This window comes from Ambystoma mexicanum, chromosome 7q (genome assembly GCF_040938575.1).
Source record: "Ambystoma mexicanum isolate Mex_15411 chromosome 7q, UKY_AmexF1_1, whole genome shotgun sequence".
Classification (NCBI taxonomy): Eukaryota; Metazoa; Chordata; class Amphibia; order Caudata; family Ambystomatidae; genus Ambystoma; species Ambystoma mexicanum.
In genome coordinates this window covers 1,001,038,155-1,001,054,654 of record NC_090941.1, presented here as the reverse complement: position 1 = coordinate 1,001,054,654, position 16,500 = coordinate 1,001,038,155, and the positions used below count along the sequence as shown (strand labels likewise).

General features: G+C 46.0%; 1 protein-coding gene across 1 annotated transcript in view; it reads left to right on the top strand.

The window, feature by feature from the left end:
* The window catches only part of POLD3 (DNA polymerase delta 3, accessory subunit), a 526,599-nt gene that overhangs the window by 17,260 nt on the left and 492,839 nt on the right, over positions 1-16,500 (top strand). Inside the window, exon 2 of the mRNA XM_069640165.1 lies at positions 11,498-11,553. Within this exon, the coding sequence (XP_069496266.1) occupies positions 11,498-11,553 (56 nt within the window). The remainder of the gene's footprint in view (positions 1-11,497; positions 11,554-16,500) is intronic.

Genomic DNA, 16,500 nt, shown 5'->3' with positions numbered 1-16,500 from the left:
TGCGATCTTTCATTCTGAGCATTCCCTCAGAGGCGCACTATTTCACTGTAGTTTACTTAAAAAACGCCGCCTTCTCCATTGCACAACATTCAGACTATCGCCAGATCCAACTCGAACATGCAAGAATGCCTTGTGTTCTTCGAGGGGCCAAGCATTTTCAACAGAGTAATTCAAATGGACTTGAGCAGTTTGCAGGTTAAAAGCACAGAAATACAGCACTTTGATGACCTATTGGTGTGCAGCCTAACAGAAGAGCAGTGTAGAAGGGACTTGGTGACACTCCTGACTTTGCTGGCAGGCTGTCAAGACCCACCTCTTAAACCCCCCAGGCAGGCCCATAAACCAGGAGGGGTCCCGACTCGGGCCCCCACCAAGCTGAAGCATCCTTTGCCCCGGCCCTCTTGGGGCCAGTTCTGGCGCCTTTGGCGCCAGGCTCATACTTAATGAGGACTGTGCTTGGGAACTACCTTACTTGATGCCAGTCAACATGGAGGCATCCACATAGCTTGGTTCCTTGGAACCAAGCTATGCGGTATAGTGTTTTGGGTGTGGTAGCCGAGGGACTACTTTACCTGGACTACTTTTCCTGAGGCTATTTAAACCACGCCCGATTTAGAGAACACGCTTCGCGTTACTCTGCAGTCCTGCAGCGTGACGCTCATCGTGTCAAGCAGCATCTGCGAACCAGGAAAGAACCGCACCTGAAAGACAAAGGAACATCGTTATTCGCAGCAGCTTATCTGTGATTCCACCGCTAGCTGCCCTCTGCTCCTGCAAACAAGATCCAAGGAACAGCGAGCCTTCCGAATCGTCGGACCTGCAAAAGGAGGAAAAACAAGACATTAGACTTTTACAATTGCCTCTCGAATTGCCCATCGGCCAGCACCGCCTTGGAACTTCTTGCTCTGGTGAGCGCCGCAACCTACGGAAACAAAGGACAAACAGGCTAGCAAAGGCAAGGCATTTGAACGCTGCGCATAGCGTTTACCTACCGCCTCAAGGCGCTCTCACCATAATCACCCATCCCGAATTCAACAAACGTCCCACCACGAACTCCCGTGCAGCTGAGGAGAGAGAAAAGACATTATTAGAAAAGGCAAGGCATCTTAGCACCGCGCACAAGCGCCTACTTACTGCATCAAGGCGCTCTCAAACACCATCATCACCTGCCAGCGATTCCAAACTCAGCCCACGGCCCACCGCAAACGTTCGCGCATCTAAGGAGGGAGAAAAGACATTAGTGCAAGAAAGGCTTACAGTATACCAGTAATAAGACCTACCTGAAAGACTTTAAGGGAAGCATCAGTGAAGTAACTAGATCGCTCACCCCCACAAGGACAACGCGCCCCTGCCAAGAAGGCAGGACGGAGAGCACGCCAAAACAGATAACAAGGTGAGGAAAGGTCCGGGGAGGGGGCTGCGGGCAAACCGGGTGTTGGGAGGCTCTCACCCCAGTTGCCCAGTATTGAACATTGCCCTCCTGTTTTCCAGGCAGAACTTCCCTGCTGATAATACCAGGGAGCAGCTGAGAAGGGTACCAGAGTCCCCGCAAGTGAGTGGCGTCCCCGTGGATACCAGGTGAGCGTAACAGAACGCGAAGCCTCATAAACCAATCCACCTGGGCACCATGGAATCATCAGAATTAGACCAATTGGCTCAATTGTTGGGAGAGCTTCATGCCGAGGTTCACTCTGTCAGACAGGAGACTAACGCTCTCCGGAGAGACTTATTGGTGACTAAAGAGCGTACCGAAGATATCAGTAGGCAAGTCTTGCAATCACAAGCGGGTCAGACACCTCTACCTGGGAACAACCCACTGATGCAAAACCCTAGCATGCCTTCCACTGCCTTGACCCCGGTACAAGTTGTGTTACCAGGTACAGTTCCTTTGGCACCACCGGAGAGGTTTGCTGGTGATCCACGAAAATACGCAGCTCTCCTGAACCAGTGCCTCCTTCATTTTCTTTGCAGGCTGGGAACATTCCCAAATGACCAAGCCCGGGTAGCCTTTGTTTTATCATACCTAAGTGGCAGCGCCGCAGATTGGTCGGTACCATTAGTGTCCAATGATGACCCTTTATTATATAACTTTGGAGACTTTCAGAGGGAAATGGAAAAACTCTTTGCCCGCCATACCCGAGAACAAGCTGTGGACAATGAACTCCTTTCCCTCCGACAGGGGAATCAGGATTTGTTAACCTACATCGCTACTTCAACCGGTTGGTTGCTGAAGCCAGGTGGCCTGAAAACAAAAACCACGCTGTTTCACCGGGGCTTACGCGGTGAATTAAAAGACGTTGTAGCTCAAATGGTTAATCCTCCCCGAGATTGTTCTGAATTCATAGACTTGGTTGTGCAACTGGACCACCGGTTGCAAGACCGAAAAGCAGACTGTTCTAAAATGGACCCTCGGCCAGTGTACGTTCGGCCTAGAGACAATGTAACCCGAGTGCAAGACACTACTACGGAGCCCATGCAAATCGGAGGAGTACGGCCCCCACTAACAAAACAAGAGCGAGATAAAAGAAGACAACAACAACTATGTCTGTACTGTGGAAAGTCAGGGCATTTCCTGAAGGACTGCCCAGTGAAGCCTCCTAGGAAGACCGTTGGAGCCACAGAAAAAGATGAAGAGAAGGAGGGTCAGTCGGGAAACTGCCCAGCTCGGCAAATGTAGAGGTCAGTTTGTCGAGTGAGGGAAAAGAGCCACCGACCTCACACTTTGCAATTCCAGTGATCCTAATTAATAACCAACGATCCTTAAGAATGCATACCATTGAAGCATACGTTGACAGCGGAGCAGTTGGGAATTATATAGATCAGGACTTAGCTGCAGAGATGGGGCTTCCCCTGTGTACCAAGCCAACTACAGATAAGGTAACCACGGTGGATGGGACAGAAATCGCTTCCGGACCCGTAACCCGGCGCACAGCCGAGATAACCTTGCTGTGCCAGGGTGGGCATCGAGAACTTATTTCGTTCAATCTCATCAAGGCTCCACAATTTCGGATCATACTAGGGATGCCATGGTTAGTAGCTCACAACCCTTTGATTGAGTGGCGAGCAAGAAAATTAACCTTTCCCGATAACTGCTCCCCAGCCTGTTATTACCAAGAACAGAAACTTGCTTTCAGTGCCTCTCCGAATCCAGAAGTGGTAACTTTGGGAGTGACAAGTACCCTACCTGAGGAATACCAAGACTTCCAGGATGTATTCCAGAAGGATCAAGCAAACCTGCTGCCCCCGCACAGACCCTATGATTGCCAAATCGACCTTGTTCCAGGTGCGCAAGTGCCTTGCGGTAGAATCTATGCTCTCGCGGAACCCGAAAACCTTCATCTGAAGGCTTATTTAGACCAGTACCTCGCAAATGGATTTATCCGCCCATCCAAGTCCCCTGCAGCCAGTGCCTTGTTCTTCGTACCGAAAAAGGAAGGGGACCTAAGAACTTGTATTGACTACCGCGCATTAAACCAGATCAATGTAAAGAACAGTTACCCCTTGCCGCTCATCCCAGAAATGCTGGACCAGGTCAAAGATGTGCAAATTTACACCAAACTAGACCTTCGAGGAGGGTACCACCTGGTGCGGGTCAGAAGCGGAGACGAATGGAAGACTGCTTTCAGCACCAAATATGGTTTGTTCGAATATCAAGTCATGCCCTTTGGGTTATGCAACGCTCCTGCAGCGTTTCAGTATTTTATGAATGACGTATTGAGAGAGTTAATCGATGTCTGCGCCCTTGTGTACATATATGACATCTTAGTGTACTCAACTTCAAAGCAAGAGCACATCAAGCACGTCCGTTCGGTCCTTTCCAAGCTCCGAAAACATCGTTTGTATGCCAAGCTGGAAAAGTGCTTTTTTTCACGTCACCGAAGTTGAGTTTTTGGGTTTTATCCTTACTCCAGGAGGCATCAGAATGGATCTGCATAAAGCGGACGCCATTTTGAAATGGCCCTCACCAACGTCAGTTAAAGGGGTACAGAGCATGCTGGGCTTTGCAAACTTCTATCGCCGGTTCATACCAGACTTCTCACAGGTCGTACACCCGATCACAGTATTGTTAAGAAAAAATAATAAGAAATTTGCCTGGACCGAAGAAGCAGAGGAGGCTTTTCAGGAACTCAAGAGAAGGTTCGCCTCTGCACCAATCCTGCGACATCCTCGCCTCGATCTCCCCTATATCGTAGAAACAGACGCTTCCAGCAGAGCGATGGGGGCTGTCCTCTCGCAAAGAGATCCAGTAATGGGCCAGCTACATCCAGTAGCCTTTTGGTCAAAGAAATTCTCTCCCCCGGAAATGAATTATGCCATCACAGACAAAGAACTCTTGGCAATCAAATCCACCTTTAAGGCCTGGCGGCACTACCTCTTGGGGGCCAGGCATACCATTACGGTTATTACAGACCATCGAAAACTGCTATACCTTAAGACAGCTAAAGCCCAGTCTTCACACCAATTGCGGTGGGCCCTTTTCTTCGCCGAATACTATTATGTCATCACTTTTCGACCAGGGGTCAGGAATGGAAAAGCTGATGCACTTTCTCGTACTGGCACGGATGATTTGGTATATATGCCCCCGGACCCAGTCCCCATCCTACCGGAAGACAAACTCTTGGGACTCACTACGGCCTTAACCCAAGTCGAGCTGAGGGATAAGATTCAACGAACCATGAACCCAGATACCTACTTCGCATGGCAAACTCGAGGGGAGCAATATTCTATTAAAGATCATTTTCCCTTTTTTAAGGATCGATTGTATATCCCCACCAAAGATTCACAACAACAAATTGTTGCTAGTTATCATGATTCTCTGATCGAGGGGTACCCTGGAATCACCAAGACTTTAGCCAAAGTAAAACAAAACTTCTGGTGGCCAGCCTGGCATCAAGATGTCATCCAGTATGTTCAGTCCTGCGGAGTTTGTGCGCAAAACAAGTCGCAAAAACAAAAACCATCCGGTCTTCTGCAACCTTTAGACATTCCTCCCACTCCCTGGCACACTCTCTCCCTCGATTTTATCACTGACCTACCTCCCAGTCATGGATTTAACACCGTCCTGGTAGTCGTGGACTTGTTCTCAAAATGGCACACTTTTTTCCACTCAAAGGCCTCCCTGACGCACCCACTCTGGCCAAAGTGTTCCTGGATGGTATTGTAAAACTACATGGCTTCCCATCAGTCCTGATCTCCGATCGAGGTAGTCAATTCATCTCCAACTTCTGGAAAAAATGTTGTGCAATGGTGCAAATTGACATCAGGCTATCCACGAGCCATCACCCCCAAACTGACGGTTAGACCGAGAGGACCAACCAGACCCTCGAACAATACCTACGGTGCATGTTACACCATGAACTGAGAGACTGGAAAGATTTGTTATGGATAGCCGAATACGCATATAACAATTCCCTGCATTCCAGTACCGGACAAACCCCCTTTTACACCATCTATGGTAGACACCTGCGTACCTCAGAACTAGAAATCCTAACCAATTTGGAGATGCCAGCAGTTAAAACGCTTTACACCAACATCACCCAGGCTTTCAAAAAAGGCCAAAGAACATCTTTTCGCCAAAGAAAAACGAAAGCAATTTGCCGACAAACACCGGAAAAAGGCACCAGACTATCAGGTGGGAGACAAGGTTTGGCTGGCTGTCAGGTTTGTACCCATCAAAGGAACCCAGACTTTCCAACCCAGGTACTTAGGGACTTACACCGTCAAAACAATCATCAATCCAGCAGCCGTCAAACTGGACTTACCACCTAATCTACAGATTCATCCAGTATTTCACGTGTCCCTATTAAAACCAATGCAACCCGGTACACGGGTTGGGACACCACCAAAACCCATACTCATTGACGGAGAACCAGAATTCGAAGTCAGAAGCATCTTGGATTCCAAGTATTCGAGGGGACGATTATATTACCTAGTCGATTGGAAAGGGTTAGGACACCAAGATAGATCCTGGGAGCCCTGTGAAAACATCCATGCACCACACCCTCTGCTCCTGCAAACAACATCCAAGGAACAGCGAGCCTCCCGAATCGTCGGACCTGCAAAAGGAGGAAAAACAGACATTAGACTTTTACAATTGCACCGGCGGCTTACCTCTCGAGTTGCCCGTCGGCCAGCACCGCCTTGGAACTTCTTGCTCTGGTGAGCGCTGCAACCTACGGGAACAAAGGACAAACAGGTTAGCAAAGGAAAGGCGTTTGAGCGCTGCACATATCGCTTACCTACCGCCTCAAGGCGTTCTCACCATAATCACCCGGCGGTGATCCCGAATTCAACAAACCTCCCACCACGAACTCCCGTGCAGCTGAGGAGAGAGAAAAGACATTATTAGAAAAGGCAAGGCATCTTAGCGCCGCGCACAAGCGCCTACTTACTGCATCAAGGTGCTCTCAAACACCATCACCTGCCGGCGATTCCAAACTCAGCCCACGGCCCACCGCAAACTTTCACGCATCTAAGGAGAGAGAAAAGACATTAGTGCAAGAAAGGCTTACAGTATACCAGTAATAAGACCTACCTGAAAGACTTTAAGGGGAGCATCAGTGAAGTAACTAGATCGCTCACCCCCACAAGGACAACGCGCCCCTGCCAAGAAGGCAGGACAGAGAGCACGCCAAAACAGATAACAAGGTGAGGAAAGGTCCGGGGAGGGGGCTGCGGGCATACCGGGTGTTGGGAGGCTCTCACCCCAGTTGCCCAGTATTGAACATTGCCCACCTGTTTTCCAGGCAGAACGTCCCTGCTTATAATACCAGGGAGCCGCTGAGAAGGGTACCAGAGTCCCCGCAAGTGAGTGGCGTCCCCGTGGATACCAGGTGAGCGTAACACAGACAAAGGATACAAAGCGGACAGGGAGAAATTACAATACTGTCAAAAAGAGGTAGTGTACTTCGGTCAGATGTGACAGCAGACGGAAGAAAAATGACACCAGAAAGTGAGGCCATACACAAAACTCCACAACCAAAAACAGTAAAAGATGCAGCAGTTCTTGGGCTTGTGTAACTATTGCAGAGCATGGGTTTTTGATTACTCCACGTACACAAGGCCATTGTTGCAAGCACTAAAAGAAGCACAGAAAAACAAAACTCACATAAAATGGACAGCTGAAATGGGTGAAAGCTTCGATGAGCTGAAACATAAGTTAGCACACACACCAGTGTTAGCAACTCCCAATTACAAAGAACAACTTCACCTGTTCTCACATTCCGATGGAAAAGTAATGACAGCACTACTGACACCGAAGAAGGGACAGGGACACAAAGCACTTGCATATTACAGTGGGTCACTGGATGCAGTAATGCAGGGACATTTCCCATGTGAGCAGGAACTTGCTGCTGCTGCATTTGCTATTGAGCAGGCTTCCACAAGAACTATGGGGTGCCCAGCGGTTTTGTACGTGCAGCATGCATTCTTTGCAATACTGGAGAAAACAAAATCAACACTGACCATTCAGAGATCCTCAGTTTATGAGGTAAAACTAACCAACCCAGCAATAGAAGTGATGAGATGCAGATCCATAAACCCAGCAGAATTAATTGCAGAGAAAATAGAGGAAGGGGACAATATAGCATGCATAGACAGGAGTGAAGGTAACCCCCTAGTTAAGGAAGAAGTGATCGAAGGTGGGGACATGATTTTCATTGATGGAAGTTCCAGCATTGATCAGACCACCGGGCCAGAGGTATTCAAGGTTGCGCAGTGATGGGACATAGACTAGGAGTACACAAAGGGGTGGAGTTGATAGTGCACTCACAGACACGACTACCAAACCATTACTCTGCAGATGCAGCAAAGCTGGTGGCCTTGATTGAAGCACTAAACCTATCAAAGGGCCAAGCAGTGAGCATCTTCACCGATTCAGCCTATATCACTTCCTCTGTGCACTTAGGGTTAGCACGATGGGAAAGGAGAGGATTTAAAAAGAGTGATGGCACTTCCGTTCAGCATGCAGGATTACTTTGTAAACTACTAGAAATGTTACTGCTCCCAGTAGAGTTGGCATTAATCAAGTATAAAGCCCATACATGAGTGCAAGATTTTATCTCACGATGAAAAGGAAGTGCAGACAGAGCAGCAAAAGAAGCAGCGCATCTGAAATAAAGAATAATTATTAAAAAAAAACATGAGTAATTTGTTCGCTCCGGTTCCCCCAGAGCTAACCCGTTTGCCCAGGGGTCACATGTGCTGTTCCCTGGTAAAAAAAAGAAAATGTACCGCTAAAAAACATACCGATAATAGCAGTGTTAAAGGAGCAAAGAGAAAGATGCATTGCCAAATAACAGTAATGCAAATACAACCCCAATATTGCAGATAATTGAATTGCAGGGAGAAGCATCAGATACTGAAAAAGATCTGTGGAAAATGCGGGGGTGTTCTTTGTCCCCTGACTTGACTTGCTCTGGCGACAGGATAGCACAGGAAAGGTTGTCATGCCGAAAGATGTCCCTATCTTCTAAGAAAAAAACAACCTGATCTAATTTACATGACCAGATATTGCATATAGATTCACAAATTGCAAAAAATCATAAGGAAACATTGGAATATATACTTGCATGATGAAGATTCCTGCCAGGAAATAATTGATGCCACTAGTCTCTCTTGGTGCTTGCGAGGTCTAGTGTGAACCAAGTACTATTCAGAACTCTAAAGCAAAATTTGAATCAACAAAGAGTAGTGGTGCCCACTGACCTTCAAGAGTAGGTTGCCCTCTGTCATCCCAGCCAAGTGTTTTGTGCTACAGGAAGTGAAGAGGACCGGAAGGAAAGATGGAGGCAGAGAGAAACAAGATGGGGGAACCTTCCTTCAGCTAAGAGATCCCACTGTCTGCACTAATCTGCCCCTTCTCTTCTCATTTGAATCAATGGCCTTTAGATATGCAGTACCCTGGTGTGAGGCCAATCGTTTTGTGAATGGGTGTTCCCTTTTATTCCTGCTCATTGACCAGCTTCCCATGGAGTGGCTGACTCACTAGGGAGAGCATTACCTGCCCTCACAAAAAGAACAAAGGGAGGCAACCCCCTCCCCCCCAGCATCCACTCTCCCCACACCCCAACCCCTGGCTACAGTCCTGCCAGCAGTGGCAAGGACAGTCTTGTCTGGGAAGAATACACACAATCCCTTCACAGCTGAGCTGGGCTCAAATGGCAGACGTATGTGATATCAGAATGCTGTGGCTGTTATACTTATTTATAAGTATCATTCACCATACTATAACTCGAGTAGGTATGGCTTCTATTTAAAGATGTATCTGCCACCAGAACAATACCCTCGTAATTCTAAGGTTTTGGTACCGGGGGAGTGCATGTCTTCAATACAGCCCCTGCACTGCAGAGACTTGGATGTCACTGCAGCTGTCAAATGAGCACTTTTATCCTCTGATCCTGCTCTGTGCCACTGGTAAAGCAGGCGCTGCAAATCAGGATACTGATGTAGCAGGAAACAGGTACACACTATGCGTTTGGCATGGTGATTATGAAAAGGGAATCTGATCAGCAGATTTCCCTTTCAGAGATGGAATTACCTGCATTATTTTATTAATTTAATACAAATAAAAAAAGCCAGGGATTCTACACCTTTTTGCCAGATGGCAATTTCTCAGACGCGAGAAATTAATATATCCACCACCTTTCGACTCCTAAAACCGTACAAGACTCTGGGAGGGGGTGGGGAGCGGAGGAAGCACTGCTGAAATTTCTCCAAAAAAGAATAATACATTTGCCCACTCTCCCTATGGGCATTCCCACCCAGCTCCATGCACTTCCCCGCCCAAAACACCACCTCATGGGAATTCTTTGAGCTTCCTTTAATCAAGCCTTACCATCAAACGTTGCGCTCAAAGTGCCTGCAGGTGGGTTTTCAAAGCAGTCTTCTGAGAGTTAATGACTTAATCGGATCTGTAAACATGCTACTGACGCAATAAAAATATCTTAACCAGGTCTTCCTTCAGCCACTCCATTTATAAGTACTAACTATGTGTGTCCTTCAATTAAGTTCTGTTAAAAATAAGCATTCAAAGCCAACAGTTTCTGCTTGTGTATAGGTATTCGACATTTGCAGGCACTGCTATTAAATTCCCAGGTACTTGCACAATTTTGCACCTGCTACCCTCAACGGCCAGTTATTACCACTAAAGCAGTGCCTGGCAAGTACATTTACCATGCATACACAAAAGCCCAACCTATTGTCTTTGTCAATGCTTGTTTATGCCAGGAACTGGTGCGAGTGTGGAATGGTGGGGCAAAACCACTTTCCCCAATCAAGGCAGCAGCTTCAAATGTCCTATTGAAATACATTGAAGGCACCATTGAGTTAGTTTCTGTGGGGGTTTGTCGGTGCCACATCCTGTGTAGGCCTGGAGCACCACCTATATTTTTATATGTGGGGGAAAAAGGTCAGAAGGAACAATGGGTTAGGTTTCGCACTGTATACAAAGATATACATGTTATGTCGGACTCATGAAAAGCGCTCAAGGGTGCTTTCCGAAAAGCCCCTACTGCTTTGTTGCTGTCCAGAGATCTCCACATAATGTTTCTGAAGCTGCCTTACCTACAACACATGAAGAGTAAAGCACTTGGAGTTGAAGTGATTGCCTTGCAATGCAGCCTTGTGATCTTGGACAATTACTGTATTATGTGCTCCTGTGTTCTCCATGATACTACTTTTAAACACATTATTAATATTTTGAGTTAGTACCCGACGAGGGTCAATGTGCTTGTAAAAATGAGCTTGTACCTGCCTGACAAGGCTAGCACTGCCGTGTCTGAGTTCTTTTGGCGAGTGGCTGCCATGGAAAGGGAGAACGGACTACATGTAATCCCTTAGCCCCTTCCATGGCTGGCATTTTGTTTGTTTACTTTTTTTTTTAACATTCATTTTAATGGCCGCAATGGAAAGGGATAAGGGACAACGTGTAGTCCCTTCTCCCCGATCCCTGGCAGCCAACATTTTTTTTTGTTGTACTTTTTTTTTTTTTCTCACGTCAATAAATGGTTGCAGCGTCGTTTCTCAACTTGAGAAAAACTGCTAGTAGTACCCCGGTATGACGTGCCGATATACTAATAGCAATATATAACCCTTGGAGGTAAAGCCCTTGCTGCGCTCAGGCTTCTTACGAGGGCCCCCTTGGGCATTACCCTACTGGCAATGCCCCCTCCTCGGGTTATATTGCCTAAATATAGGCATATTGGTTACGGGATTTTAGGATTGACCTCTGTTGTCAGCCCTGTCAATTCCATGCCTCCAAATCTGGTTTTAGTGTTTTTTGAAAAACAACTATTTGATTCATGCCTAACCGATAGTTTTGTCAATGGGCTATACCTTGGCTGTTTGGACTGTTTTGGCGTCTATCTAGCCACATTTAATGTTTTTGGTCTATGCTGGTTTTGTGTTAACTGAATTTAAGAGTGTTTTAGGTGAAAGATATGCATAGTAGTCGGTCTGTATCTATCCATCTAAAATCTGTTCTGTATTTCGGTTTCAGGTTACCTACAAATGGCTCAGCCTTACCCTTGGCGTTCATGTGAACCAAGCTAAACAGTAAGTAGCCCAATACTTCTTTTTTTTCCATTTGGTTGGTTGGGTTTATTTGCACTATATACCTATTGATTAATCATTGACCAAATTCATACTTGTTTTTGTTGATTAGGTCTTTCAGTGACTTGTATCAGCTGTAACATCAATACATATTCTTAATGCTGTGAAATCTGGTTATCCATAATTTGACCAAAGCTCAACATTTCAAATTCCAAATTGCTGAATGTGGCAATGCCGAATTCATAATGATGCTCCTGGGTCAAATAACAATCCCCAGCCCGCCCCCTTACTTACCTGATGTTGGCACACTTCGTTGTGTGCCGCCGACGCCTCCATCCTTCTGCAACGGCGGTTCCCTTCACTTACGTGTTCGGGAACAGGCGCATCAGCTTTTTTTTCCCTCTCCTATTCTATCGGGTGCGGGCACACCCCTGCTCCCCTTGTTCACTATAATGGCACTGAATGGTAGATTTGTTCTACATGTTCGACTGTACGAATACATCTACCATTCTTTTGATCTAATTCTAACATATGTACGGCTACAGTGAAATCCATATTTATTGAAAAGCTGAGCTTTCATCGCTGTTAGGAAGGTTTTTCCTGAAGCTGTGTAGTCAGGGTTTTTAGGTGTATCTTTCTGACTTAAGTATTTACTACTAATGATTCCCTCAAGCTTGCCAGACTCTTTAAGTGGTAGTTGTGACAGAGCACCCCAGGCTTAGCTCTCAGGAGGTGGAGTGGTTTTGTTAACCGGTACAGTACACATTTTTCATTTGAACCAAATGTTGGCACACTATAATTTGTATACAAATACAGTCTTTGAGACAAGGCAAAGAAAAAAATCATGACACTTACAGGTAAGTACACTGTGTTTCTACTTACCTGATGGTGTCATATTATTATTATTTTTATTTTTTACAGTTTCAGAAGAGCTTTTTAGAGTTCATATGCAGAATATTTCCTAGAAGGGGAGAATGCAATACCAGGTATGTTCACCAGTTGAGTTTGAGAGACCAAGGGAGACCAGTGGTGCGAGTTTGGGGCAGTTTTTGGTTCGAAAATGTCCCCAAGAAATAGGGGTGTCACGGTATTCGTTTTATGACGGTACGATAACCTTCTTGCCAAATGACGGTATATCATGGTTATCGCGGTATAGCAGGTGGAGTTAACTAATCTTAACAAATATTTTCTAAAAGGTCATAAATTGACAGATGTATCATCACAAACAAAACCAGGCACCCAGGGCCAGAATTGGGCTTTTCAACATACTTTCCACTGAAATGCCTTGCTTCCACCAAACACAAACACACGTGTGGAGAGGAGTGGGTGGGGTGGAGGCCTGCTGCAACTGGCAAACCAAACTGAATAGCTTTTCTTAAGTGGTCATTTAGGCTTTTTGCTCCCCCACTGGCTACTGGTGAAGATGAACATGTTGCCATCTTGATAACCTGCATGCCACAGATCAATGGAGGGCGATGGTAGTATACGCTTGTGCGCATACACACACACACACACACACACACACGCACTCTCTCTTTACGTTACAGCCTTTAGTTTACTTGCAGGCCAAAAGGTGTTCAGTAATCACTGACATGTTACCCTTTGGTATGGCAGCAGGGAATACCCACAGAGATGAGTGAATTTCGCAGTGTGACTTATTATATGTAAATTCAATGATAGAACCGGCGAAATCCCCCATTGCCATATGTTTAGAGAACATTATCCATTATAAATATATAAACCCCAAAGCCGCCACCCCAAAGTAAACCCTTTTCCTTCTTGGCACTGTATCTATTCTTCCTATTGCTAACATATTGATTTTGTGTAAGGCACGTGTGGTTTATGGAATGGCATTAAAAACTGCTCCAACTGAAACTACTTGGCAGACGGCACATCCAACAGTGCAAAACCAAGACTGCGCAGCAATTGCTTACTGCAGCCTTTCCAAATCAGGTTGAAAAGCACACTTAACGGTATGAACGGTATAACGGTATAAACAATGTGACGGTTATTATTGTTCAATTAAGTGGTTCACGGTATCTTTAACGGTATACCGTTATACCGTTACATCCCTACCAAGAAACTTGAAATCCTGGTTGGGCAGGTCCCACAGAAGGCCCTTGATGAAGGAGCCCAGGGATGAATATTTTAAAAAAGAAAAGACTTGCTAGCAGCGTTTGAGAGTCGGTAGAACAGTACCCTAGGACTTAATAAGCCGATCTTCTGCAGGCAGTTTCCAGAGGAAGTAGCTGTGCTTGTTTGGTGACCACTGTAAGTTCCAGTGGCGCATACCGGTGCAGGGAGGACCCCACGACCATTGGGGGAAGAACGATTATTCATAATTTGTTAATGCCCAGTTCAATGGGTCAGAGCCAGAGAAGCGGAAAGGCAAAGCTGCTGTGGTCCGTGGAAATTCCCAATGCAGGGTTCCCATCCATCCTCGGGTGCATGGTTCAACTTCGATGTATGGGGTCAGTTTGAGAAGACCCCAAGAAAGCATGAATATTGATTATTTGCTTGTAGAGACGCACTGTAGAGGAGCCATCCAAAGATGAAGGACTGGAATGTGAGTTTGGAGGAGAAGTTGCAGAAACCAAGGCAGCACCTTGCCACATCCCAGATGGGGAGATTGATCCTTGATGCTTGCATGATGTCCTGGGAAGAAGGGTCTCTGATTTGTTCGGCACAGCCCCTCCGCTTCAGGGAGACCAGGCTTTCGAGGAGGAGCTCTGATCTAGTTGTCCCACCAAATTGGCGGCAAGGCGCACCACTGTTGATTCCTTCTGGTGATCCTAAAGAGACAGAGCTTCACTGTGGAATACTTCAGAGCATCAACGGATGCTAGTCCTTCCTCAAGCAGCAGGCCTTCCAGGGTGCAGGTACAGCGTTTTAGCAGTAGACCAGATAAAGGAGCTCTGCTTATATCCCCTGTGACACACACCAAGAATCCTTCAACGAGAGATGATCAGCTAAATGACAGATCATTTCTTTAAGCACACCCATACATTTTGGAAAGGTCTTTCACACAAAGAAATGAATCGACACGTTCCCAGATGGAGATCTGCATATGCCAGTCAGAACTGGTTTCAGGCTGATTACAACCCCCAGTCGTGGGATACAGACATCCAATGGCCCAAGATGGCACGTTCCTCTTACACTCACAAAGAGGGGCTAGCAGTAGTAATGCAAACAAAGTCTACCCCCGTTTTGGTGAAAGGAGAGTTGGAGGGTGGGGGTGGTTTTTTGAAAAAGGACACAGTCCGGTTCAATGGATAGCGCCCAGTTGAACGATTTTACACCGGCAAAGATGGTTTATGGTATTTTCATCAAAGTTTGCATCGAAAATAAAATGCATTGAAAGTTTTCCATCGAAATCTTTACCATCGGATGCATTTTTTGTAAAAATTTTTTTAAGGGGTTCACCCCCCAAACGCCCTGTTTTATACCATTACAAACCCACCCGAAAAAAATGTAACCCTTAAATCCACACAAACATACATTTGATGGTAAACGTTTCATTGCAAAACGTTTGATGGAATTAATTTCTTTGTAAACTATTTCAATGGAAATGCCAGATGCTGCAAAGAAGCCACCACCAACCTTTCCACATGACTAACCAAGCAGGGCTGCCTTCTCTGGGACACTGTGGGGGTCATTACGACCCAGGCGGTAAGTGCGCCAACTTTACCACCATGGTGTAAACTATGTTTACACCATGGTGGATGGCGGATTTACCGCCCCATTCCAAGGTGAGTGGGGCGGTAAATCCCCATTTCACCCTTCCCCATTCCCATTTTTGCCCCATAGGGCATAATGGGAGTGGGGAAGGCGTTAATTACGCCACCGTAAATTACGGTGGCGTAATTAGCACCAAGGCGGTTTAGTGCCATGGATTTTAACGGCTGCTAAAAGCAGCCGTTAAAATCGGAATCAGGCGTTAAGGGTTAACGACGGCGTTAACCCTTAACGCCTGAGTTGTAATGAGGCCCTGTGGGTGTGATGGATGCGGGGGATAAGGACTCTTCAGGCAGAGCACATAACAATCACTCTCAGTCAGGCTTTGGGATTAATCATAACTCGGAGGAAAACAAAGCCCCAAAGCCAGCAAAAAAGTACAGAGCGTTACCACATGTAGTAAAAAGTGGGGGTTCTGCCAAACTAAAACTTGATCCCATTTGCCGTTAGTTCATTTTGAGGGCTTTCCATGAGGTTGCCAGGTTAATTCCCGGGCAGTTTCTTTCTTTGTAGGCAGGACCACCATAATTATGCACCAAACCAGTTCCATTTCTGTGACTAATGTAAAGCATTCAGGGCTCTTCTGGGGGCAAGTCATTTAACACTTATTTCATAGTCCTTCTGGTATGTCCTGCTTTAGACCAAATTATTTTTTAAATTTGGTTACCCCCTTACTCCTCCTTCTCTGCATCCCTACATCTGGTTTTTACCTCGTATATAAAATATAACGCAGCTGCCACCTTTCTAATGGCTGCATTTAGAATGAATACAATTGTGGCATTCTTTATCGTAGAGATGTGCATCTAGTGACGAACATGTCGGCTACAGAACTTCAGACATTAGATATATCCTGTCCCCCCAATTATGTAATGCTAGGAAGATCTTTGTTTCCATGTACCCACAATTTACTTATCTGCAAATAAGTTGGCTGTGTTTAGAATAACACACTAATTCATTAATTTGAGCTTGTGCTCTATTATGCATGTTTATGAGGCAAGCTATTTATTTATTTTTTCATGTGTAAAGTGCACACAAACCCACAGGAATCTAGGCAATTGGCCATGAGGCCACATAGATATTTACAGTCCGCGTATACATAGCATGAAGGGTTAAAGTCTGAGTATGCCAAGCATCGGGTCCCCAAGAGTTAATTGGTCACATACTCAGTGAAGGTGATTGGTGTGGCTGATTTAGGCAAACAACCAGGCGTTAATG